General features: G+C 55.6%; 1 protein-coding gene across 1 annotated transcript in view; it reads left to right on the top strand.

Moving 5' to 3' along the window:
• The first annotated feature begins 211 nt into the window (after positions 1–211).
• Positions 212–10,786, top strand: part of KIAA1614 (KIAA1614 ortholog) — a 41,884-nt gene continuing 31,309 nt past the window's right edge. The window contains 4 exon segments of the mRNA XM_049634135.1: positions 212–482; positions 2,077–2,848; positions 2,850–3,021; positions 3,733–3,796. Coding sequence (XP_049490092.1) covers positions 430–482; positions 2,077–2,848; positions 2,850–3,021; positions 3,733–3,796 — 1,061 coding nt within the window. The 5' untranslated portion in view covers positions 212–429.

The raw sequence follows: 10,786 nt of genomic DNA, 5'->3' as shown, positions 1-10,786 counted from the left end.
CGTGGAGCCGCGTCCCCCGCTGCGCACGCCCCGAAGCCTGGCCCGGCCCCGCGCCAACGGGTCGGTCCCCCGGCGCCCGGGCCCCGCTCGTCCTCCCGCCCTTGGGACGCCCCGCCGCCGCCGCCGCGAGAAGGAGGCGAGCGGAGGGCGGCGGAGGCCTGGGTGGGGGCCCGGTCCCGCTCCTCCAGCCCCTTCCGCCGCCCCGCCTTTCTGCCCTCCGCGCTCCCTCTCTCCGCTCCCGGCCCGGGGCGCGCCCGGCTCGGCCTCTCTCCGCGCGGGCAGAGCCGGGACCTGGCAGCCCATGCCGCTTCCTTCCAGCCCGGGCCGCGCCCGCTTGGCCCTCGGACCCCGCAGGCAGGCGGCGGCCCGCACCCCACACCGCACGGCGGGGCCGGAGGGCGGAGGGCCGGAGCAGGGCCGCGCCGCGGGATGGAGGGGGGGCCGGAGGCGGCGGCGGCCCAGCCGGCGGGCGGCGGCCCCCAGTGAGTACGAGGGAGCGAGGCGCCGGGCTGGCCGGGGCGGAGGGGTGGGGGAGGGTGGGGGGGGGTGGGGGAGGGTGCGAGCAGGGGCGCGGGGGAGGGCGCGAAGAGTCCTTCCCGCTTCAGCCTGTGGGAGCGAGAGCCGGCGCCTCCCCGGAAGGCTGCCCGCGCCCCGGGGAGCCCCCGTTGGAGGAGACGGGTTCTCCGGGGACGCGGTGCCAGAGGCTCCCCGTCGGAAGTGCTTTTCCCCTGGCTGGGATTGCCCCGAACCCCCTGTTTTCTGAACTGAACTTTACAAGAGAGGATTCGGCGGCCGGGCTGCAGGAGAAAGTTGGTAACTTCTAGATCAACCGGTGGAGGAAATGATCTCGCCCGCCTGACGATACCCCTTGCGCTTCCCCGGCGTAAGGCTGATGTGACATTTGCACTGTGTCCTTTGCTTTATGAAGTGTGTACATTCCTGCAACATGTTTAAGTCGATTGGTCGTAAACGACTATTTCGGGGAATTCTGTGATGAACTTTTTAGTCAATATATGAAGTGAAAAATTAACTCCTAATTTGTAACTTAAGTAAATATGGATTTTTCTACACAAGCCGTTTACTTCAAGTGAGACATATATAAACGTATGGTGTTTCAGAGCATTTTCTCAGAGAGCGGGTGGATATTAACACGTCGTGGCACGTATGTGTGCACTGAACCACTTGGTGAATAAAATCCCGTGCTCATTTTCATTCCCTGTGAAGACTGTGACATCAACCATGCCACCAAGGAGTGTTGTGATTCTGGCAAGTCACTTAACCCCTCCAGTCTGGATATTCTCCTCTACAGAATGAGGGGGGTGGGGGGTAAGTGATCACTTGATCACTGAGTGCTTTGAAAAAGCCCTGGCCTTGGAAGGAGAAGCTTTGCGTTGCAAACCCGGCCTCCGCCTGCGTGACCGAATCTCTGTGTGCCTCAGTTTCCCTGTCTGTGAAAATGAGGAAGGTAATCCCATCCTGGCAGAGTGTGTGAGGGTTATTTGAGAGTGTCTGAAAGCCCTTGCAGGCCTGCCTGGTACACAGCACATGTGGATAGGAGTCGGCGACTAATCATGGCCACCCTCTGAGCGCAGCCCCATGCTGCAGTCCTGTGGCTTGTACACAGGTGGGCACCTTGAACCAGAGAGTCAGATCCTGTGGGGTATCTTCCTGAAGCCCCTCATCTGCACTGGCTTCCCTTAAAAAGGGAAGAGTGTGTCTGCTATTAGCAGAGGTTGACATCCTCTGTGGTCACTTGTCAGCAAAGCAAGAGGCCAGGGATTGGGAAATCTGGCCCCTGTTTTCACTCTGGTCCGCAGTTGGCTGTTGTTTGAAGCTTCATTGTGCTCCATCTGTAAAATGGGGGTAGAAAAACTAGAATGCTCCTCAGACTTGGAAGAAAAAACTTAATAGTAACTTGTTTGTCCCATCCAATAATTTATACTTTTCAAAGCTCTGTCCCCACGTTTTTCTCATCTGGACAGGGCTCAAAACCAAGGCACTCTGGGGACCCAGGAGGGTGTTGGAGCTATAAGCCATATGCTGGGTCTCAGGAGCTTTGTCTGTTTTCTTTTCCAGAGGGACCAAAACAGGGAGCGGAACAGCCAGCTCCATGGAGATGACCTCAGGTGTGGAGAGAAGCGGCCCTGAGCCACGGCTGGATAATGGACACCTCCCAGGACCCTGGTCCTGCTCTCTGGAAGACAGAACACCCAACCTGATGGTCCCCCAGCACCCCGGTGCACTGGGGATACACCGCCAAGGTCCCTCTGTGCTGGAGTCCAAGGTGAGGGCCTTGAAGGAAAAGATGACAGCAGGCAAACAGGGGGTGAGCCCCTGCCTCACTTCTCAGGAGAGGCCATCTAAGAAATCCAAATGCAGGCGGGTCAGGGTGGGTGGAGCTGGGACTCTGTCAGAGGGGTCTTCCTTGCCGGATGCTGAGGTGGTCCTCCCTGCTCAGAACCTGACTGATGCACAGATGGACAGTGTTGTCAACAAGAGTGAACCTGCCGGGAAGGAGGTTCCCAGACCGCCCAGGCCGCCTTCTCCTGGGCTTGAGTGCTGGAACGGGAAGAGCCCATGGCCTCCAGAAGCAGTGTGGGCATTGCCGGACAATGAGAGGAGCCTGATGCCAGGGCCTGGCTCTTTGCCAGAGAGCCCTATCCACAGAGTCACTCCGGGCCGGCCTGGGGGCCCTGGTCCTTGTAACAAAATCACCCACGTGCCCCACCTGAGAAAAGGAAGGTCATATGCCCTTCAGGATGGTCTAGTTACAGGCGGAGACCTGGACAGCTTGTCTCTGACCTCCGAGGAAGACTTTGTCTCCAGGCCAGCCCTGCTCGGGGGGGCTCTGGCGAGCTGGAGACCTGGGGGCTCTGGGCACTGGGGGCAGTGCCTTGTCCCTGTCTGACCGGGTGGAGAGGAACCGCCTTCTGCTGCAGGAGATGCTCAGTGTTGGGGGGCAAGGCCCCGCCAAGGTGGAAATCTCAGCCTGGACTCCATCCCGGGACAGAGGTATACCAGGTGAGGCTCACTCTGTAGGTCTGGGTGGTGGGGGCAGAAGGAGGGAGTCCAGGAGGGGACAAGGGGGAAGAGGGCACCTGCGGAGGGGTGGGGCGGGAAGGGGAGAAGAGTACAGCTGCCTGTCACCTAATTCATCAAGAAGTCCTTTTATTCTGGCTCTGACATAGATTCTCTACCTGTCTGCTGAAGACCCCATGACCTCCAGACCAACTGGAGGCCACCCTCTGCTTGGCATGGAGGCTACCATGATTTCTTCCCTTTCGTTCTCTCTTGTGGTCCTTCTGGAGTGGGATTTTGCACCTCCCTCCGCTGACTTGCCCTCAGCTCCCAGGGGACCTCTTTGCCTCCTGGGGGAAACCCTACCCACAAACAGGTCAGGTGTTCTATTAGGTGGGCCGTACTCGGGCAGCGGGATGTGAAGTGTTCAGGTCCGAGAGCGCCTTCTTTCACATCCTTCCTCCCACCCCAAAGTCCACTCCTCACCCCACGCCTGACAGGACCCACACGGTCCCCTGGGCCCATGGCAGTGCCTGCCAGCTGTCACCGTGACAGGCCGTGCCTCCACTTCTTAGGCTGAGACAGAGTAGAGTTGAATTTATCTGGGGAGCAAACTGCTTGTGAAGAAGACTGTCTTCTCCATGTTCATTGAGTGGCCCCTGAGAGCCCAGTTTCTGGCACTGCCCTGATCTCTGCTTCTGTTCTGCCTCCTAGAACGACCACCCGGGGATGTGGACTGGGACTCAGGCATCTCCCTGCAGGACTCAGACCAGAACAGGTAAGAGCCCAGGGTGTGCACCTCCTCTCCTGGCCTCCTTGCTGTGGTCCCCTCGCTTACCCAGCACCGGGAGAGTGGGAGACCTCGAGAAAGCAAGAGGCAGGCAGATCCCACACCAGCAGACCAGTGCACAGTGGGCCGCTGGGGATCCTCCTATGTGAGACCCCATAGAATGTGCCAGTCACCCCCAGCGCCCACTGGTGCCTGGCTGCCGCTTGAGCAAAACTGCTGGGTGCAGGGCACAGTGCCATGAGTCTGCCTCCCTGGGGGTCACATCCCCTGTTCTGGGCTCTGTCTCTTTATCTTTAAAGTGGCCCAAATAGTATCTGTCTGGTTGACTTCCCAGGACTGTCGTGAGGCTAAAATGAGAGAAGAGTTTTGAAAATCCTTAGGGAGGGTACACAAATGCAGAGCTTTCACCCCACAGTCCCTTTCCCATCCGGGGGGGTGCTGGCTCCTGTAAAGGATTTCACCTCCTCCAGTCTCTCTTGTGACATCCCACAGACTTTGCTCCAGCCCCTCCACCAGTGTCTCGGGGACCTGGCACACCAGGGTGGTTGGAGCAGTGGGGCCACTTTCTGACATGAGTAGTGTCCTGACCCGGCAGGACGTGTGCTCGGTTGGGGTGAGCGGCTCTCTCCGGCACCCACTCAGAGGTTGGCCTTGGCCTCAGTCTTTGCCGAGCTCCTGGCTCCGGAACGCCAGGCGCCGGAGAGGCTCCATTTCTCCGGCTGTGCAGTGACGTCACTTGTTGAGGGTCTCATGATTTCTGTGGAGGTCAGAGATCGGAATTGTTACTTCTTCATCACCAGGCCATTCCATGCATAAATTCCACTTCATCTGACCTGCCCTCCAGAAAACGTGGAGGGGCCCCCCTTGGCCCTGCTTTTACAAATTGAGGACTCCCCAGATTCAGGCGACCCAGCTCCTGCTTGGCTACTGGCCTTTGCAGTGGCCTTGGCCAAGGGCCTGGTGGACAGGGGGCTGTCTGGCTCCTTCGTCCCTCACTATCTATGACTTGGAATCATAGTTGACTCCACTCTGCTAGGGTTCTCTTCTTCCGCCTCCACGGCCACTGTCTTCTGCCTCTCATCAGGTCTCCCTGTAGCCCGGCCACGGCATGGAGGGTTGTAACCGCAGAAAGGACTGTGGTCCTCAGCGACACCCTGTCCTCCTCCCTCTCCCTCCTACTTCCTCGGAGAGCTCGCAGAGAAGGCAGCTGAGGCAGGCAAAGATGGTGTGTCCTCTTCCTGTGGCTGCTTCTGCCCCCCACCCCTCACACCCTTTCTTCCGGGGCTGGGAGAGAGGCCCAGCTGCAAGGTGCTGCCACTGGGGGCTTTGTCCGGACCTCTCTCTTGAAGGGAGAAGCCAAAGCTCCCAACTTGCATGTTGGATAATAAGTGATGAAAATACCTGTTTTAAAGGAGGAGAACCTCAACCATAGCAAAGGAAGGTATTCTCCCCCCAGCACCGTGAGGAGATGGCATTTGTGTATGATCCTCAGGATGGCGATTTCTAGACTGTGGTTTAAACTGCCAGGACACCTGCAGCATTTTAGGGTTCAGGTCGAGTGTATGTGTGCAGGTGCAGGATACATGGATGTGTGCATATATGTGTACTGTGTGATATGTAGGTATCTGCTGGGCGGGTATGGGTGTGTGGAGAGAAGTTGTGTGAGTGAGCTTTCAGACTGTGCCCAGCATATATCTGGGCATAGAGTTGGCATGGGGAAAACTCCATCCTCTGGTTTGTTTGGAAGGTCAGAGTGCCCCACTGACCTCTATTGGCAATCTACAGTCAGGCCCCTGCTGAGTAGACCCCCACGCTGAAGGGCCAGGGAACGTGTCTAGTTCAAGGATGAGAGAAAGGTCGGCCATGTGTTGAGGCCCCCTCGGACAGGGCTCCTCATTTGATTCTATTACTGAGTCTCATGGCAGATATGAAGGTGGTCCCTAAGACACGGCAGGCTCCATCTGTCCCCTGATGGGGGTGGATTTACTGATGCCATTTCTGTATAGCTAACCTCCCCAAGAGACTTCCGAAGTAAGGCATACTACTCTCTGCTCTGCAGTCCAGGAGCACCACATGGGACCGGTGTCCTGGGGATTTCGCGTCTGTACTGAGAGGCTTAGGGCCCTGGGCAGTGGGGTGTTCTGAAGCTATGGCCGGGCATCAAGATGGCCATCCTTAAGGGGTCAGGACGTGCTCGGGCAGTGAGTCCTCTCCTCTGAGGGTTGGAGGGATAAATGGTCCTGCTTCACACTCAGGTTAGCATCAGTGCCGTTCAGTATTGCATCAAGTAACCATTTGATGGAATTAACCCAAAGTGTATTTAATTATAAAATACACATTAATCCAATGTGTATTTGATTATAATTGTCTACAATTGTTACTGCTTTGCAAGGTGATAAGACAAGAAGCTCACGAAATGATGGTTACTGCAGAGCCTAAGACAGTCGTCACTGTATGATGGTCGGGGGTGGGGGTGTGTGGCCAGCCTGTTGAGGGGGGTGGTCACGGGGAGAGTTGGCCTTGGAGGTGAGGTACCTGTGATGCCGCGGGAACATCAGAAGTGTGCTGGGACCCTGCATGCTGAGGGCCAAATGCTGACCTCCATCCCCTGACCCCAGTGTTGCCCCCTCTACTGAGGGGCAAGAGAAGGTCCTGTCCTAGAGAGCTGGAACATCCCAGTGGCCAGTCCTTCCCTCCAGAGGACCATGCGAGGGAGGAGGACAAGGTGTTGTTGAGGACCACAGCTCTTGTTGTGTGCCAGGGCCTGTGCTAAGTGCTCACCACATTCTCACTTTATCCTCATAACTAGCTGTATGGATTGTTCCTGTTTCGCTCACAAAGAGGCCCCTCTGGGGAGAGATTAAATGACTTGCCCAGGGTCATACAGCTATGAAGTATGGGAATGCAGAGCTGCTTGATGCCAAAACCTGCGCTCTAACCCTCTTCCCACACTGCCACAGCTGTCCTCTCTGCACCCTGCAGGCCACTCCTTGAGTGGGGGTCTTCTGCCTCTTCCAGCGCTGGCCAGGTGTTCTCAGGCATAGGCAAAGAAGAGGAGGTGACGGGCTCCACAGGCCATTCTTGTTTCTTCCAAGCCACTGTTGAGATGATTTGGGAAGTGGGAATTTGGGGAGAGGAGGGGGGCAGTAAGCACTTCAGAGAGGGCAAACGGGGGCCAGTGCTGTCAGCCACCTGTTCATGGGCCAACTGGGAACTGGGCTCGTCAGAGACAGGAGTGGGGAGGACAGTGAAGCGTGTGTTCTGCCCAGGCCTGGCCCTGCCCTCTTCCATTCTTCGCAGCCCTCGAGCATCCCATCCCCACAACGTAAAATAGCCAGGACCAGCTCAGCCTTTTCCCTATCTTGAGGCTCGGAGAGAGCAGATCAGGATTACAGATTGCCTTAGGATCTCAAGTGAAGCGTGGGATCCCAGCGTGTGCAAAACCTGTGTGAAGCCAGAGGTGCCAGGGTGCCAGGGCGCCCTCTTGAGGCTGCTCCGGCTCAAATCAGGACCTTCCGTGTGCGCGATCAGTGCCCCAGGTCCTCAAGTGTGTCTGCAGGGCTTTAATTACCACTCTGCTGGGAGGGGGAAATGGAGAGGAGAGGGTCTCTGGGGCTGTGTTTTATTTGTGCTCTGACAATGAAGGAAACTCAGAGGATTCCCTAGGCTGTTGATTCCCACTCCCCACCCCAACCCCATCCCTGTGGTAGAATAGTGCCCACTTCAGAAGCTGAGGCTCAGGGGAAGCCCAGTCTCCAGTTCCCACGCCTCTTCATGAAAAGAGAGGGCAGAGTGCCAGCCTGCAGCAGCTCACACTCTGGTGGGTCCCAGTGTTCAGGCCCCTGTTGGGATTGCTAGAGGTCAAAACTCCCCGCCCAAAGCAGTTTGTGAGACTCCAGTTTAAAGTGAGGCAGGCAGGAGCCCCGGAGAATTTCAGAGGCCTTGCCTGTGGCTCTAGTGGTCAGACCCACGGCTGCGAGAATATTGCCAGCTTTTTAGAAGTTAATGTATTCACTAGCACTTTTGGAGAGTCTCCTGTGAACCGACCCCCGTGTATAGTTTCAGAGGGAATTGCCCGTTGTTGTGCTCACTGCCTTCTCTGCCTGCCTCAGCTTTGGCCATAGATCTTGCTGGTGGGTCTCCTCCTGGAGCTCCTTGGGGGCAAATAGTGTGCCGGTCTTATCTCCGGGACCCGGTACCGGCCAAGTAGCTGCACAGAACAGGCTTCTTGGCAGAAGCACATATGCGTGAGTGTAGGTGGGCTTGATAGGATCTGGATGGAAACAGGAGAGGACACTCCCGGTGGGTAGGACCTACAGGAATGCGTGGGAGAAGGGTGAGGTGGAATGCGTGGGTACTATCGGGATACAGGGTGGGGAAGCTGGCTCTCCATAAATGGAGAGCTTTGGAATTTAGATTTTAAGTAGGGCAGTAAAAAACGAGAGACATTAACCATCTTCCTCCTGCCACACCCACTCCCTCTGTGGTAAGACCACAGCATCTTCTGACAGTGCGGGACCGTTGCTGTCCCCTGTGGCCTAGTGCCCATGCTACAGAGCTGGTGAGAGAGTTTGAGATCACTCTGGCTTACCGGTCCAGTTCTGGATCTTCTGGGCCCCTAGGATTAGGAGGTACGTGAAGAGTCCTGGGGGTGAGCATGGGAGAAGAGCCACTCTTGCACATCCCCAGGATGCTCAGGGCTATAGGTGTACCTGAGGACACCCCAGAGCAAGGGGTTAATGAAAGCTGGCAGAGCCAGCCTGTCCTGCATATCCCCAGCCACCCACCATCCTGTCTACCCAGATATACAGACACGGGGGCACCTGGGTGGCTCAGTTGGTTAAGTGCCTGACTTTGGCTCAAGTCATGATCTCGTGGTTTGTGGGTTCGAGCCCTATGTTGGGCTCCATGCTGACAGCTCAGAGCTTGAAGCCTGCTTTGGATTCTGCGTCTCCCTCTGCTCCTCTCCCATTCATACTTTGTCGGTCTGTCTGTCTCTTTCAATATTAAATAAAGATTAAAAAAATTAAAAAATAAAAGATATACAGACACGAAGGAAAACTGGACGAAAGCCCCCTTAGCAATCTCAAGGCTACCAAGAATAAAACTAAAAAGAAAAATTAAACCACCCACCAGTGTTTTCAAATGCTTACTGTGCTCCCGCTCACCTAGTGCTCTTAAGTCCTGGGTGGAGAAGGAAGGACACTAACACTGAAACCCTAATGCACAGCGAGTGCCACCTGGAGCTTTCTGCCACGCCATTACCTCACATACACGCCACACATTCTCATTATGGTCCCAATCTTTGTGAAAACAGAGGCTGTAGAAAATTACTTTACCCTAGACCGTCTGTGGGGGGTGGTCTGAAATTCAACAAGAGGAAACCCTCCTTCTTGGCCTCCAGAGTTGAGCCGGCCACTCTTCCCACTATGTGGGGGTGTTTCGGACACCTGCCTCCACACACTGAGGCCAGGCAGTGCTGACCAGAAGGGCAGCCCCATAGGGAGTTTGTTAGCCTTCTTCAAGAAGCCTTCAAGAAGAGTGGCAAAGCCAGCCACTCTACTATCCCCGGATAAGAAGTTGGCATCTTAAGAAAGCTCTGGGAGCCTCCACCCAGATCCTTTCAAAGGTGTTAAGCAAGGCAGGTGTATCCTACAGCAGCCATTCTGAAGGAGCCCACTCCTCTTCCCTGGTGAGAAGAGAATAAGCACCTGTTTATTATTATCAGCAGCTTCCCTCTGCTACCAGTCTCCTCTGGCTCCCATTCTATGGAAGGTGCCTCTTCTGTGAAGCCCTGTCAGAGGCTGTCTGGAGCAAAACCACCAAGGCTTCTCTAGCCTCAAGATGGCTTCCCTTCCAAACATACCTTCCCCTTGCAGACCATGACAAGGTGAGCTCTTCGGCAGGGATTCCAGTTCATGTTTAGGGATTCCATCCTTTGTGCATAAGGGGGCGAGAGTAACTTAAAATAATACTACTAATAATCACAGCAGTGGTAATAGTGATTGCTGGCCTTGGTTGACTCTTACCCAGTGCCCAACTCTCTGATAAGCTCTTTTAAGGAGCTCAAGCTCACTTATCACCTGAGCCCTTAGTTAGCAGATGAGGAAACTGAGGCTTAACCCCAAAGTAACCTGCCAGGGTGACATGGCTCGTGAGGGGACAGCCCAGAATGAGAACCTGGTTAGGCTGCCCCAGAACCACGCTTTAACCAGAACTGTGGCTGCAGCCTGTCAGTGTCCTTCAGCCATGGGAAGAAGGTGGCTGTGATCGTGCACCCAGGGTACCATCCTGCCCTCATGGCACATGCAGCCAGGAATCAGTTTCAGGCCCATCTTTTCTCTTCCCCTCCCTTGGGAAACTACACGGTATAACAGCAGGAGAGCTCAATCCTTGGTCATCTAGAGGCTTTATGATATACAGAGGTGGAAAAAATGGTGGGGGAAAAGACTTATATATGTTCTGTACGCTATACGTTTCCCCTCTATCCCACTGCATCCTGGAATCTGGGAAATATCAGATCTCTTTAGAGTCCAAATTATTTCCCTAATTCATGTTCTTGAGATGAAAGCATTAGACCCGGACTTGCTGGAGCTTATTATTTTAATCCAGGATTATGATGGCTGCAGAAAGAGGCCAGTCTGTCCTGTTGACCGCCCCTTCCTCCTTGGCTAGGAGAGGAATGGCGTCTGTCCTGACTTGAGACCTCGACCTGTCTGGCCCTGAGAGGAGCTGAGGTTGGAGCTAAGCCTGTATCTCTCCACCAGGAAACTGGCTTAGATGAACAAGCCAGATGGGGGGGTGCATGCTGCCCGAGTCCTTGAAATCAGCTTGGGATACTGGTGGTTGGAGGGGCAGAGGGAAGGGCCAGAATCCTCATGTGGAACAACGGTCGTCCCCCCAAATTAGTTCCTGGTAGGTGTTGCTGCTCCTTGGTGGCCAAACATCTGTGGTGTGGATCCCCCCAGGGAGAGGACC

The sequence above is a fragment of the Panthera uncia genome, chromosome F1 (genome assembly GCF_023721935.1).
Source record: "Panthera uncia isolate 11264 chromosome F1, Puncia_PCG_1.0, whole genome shotgun sequence".
NCBI classification, from domain to species: Eukaryota; Metazoa; Chordata; class Mammalia; order Carnivora; family Felidae; genus Panthera; species Panthera uncia.
This window is presented reverse-complemented; position numbering and strand designations above follow the sequence as displayed.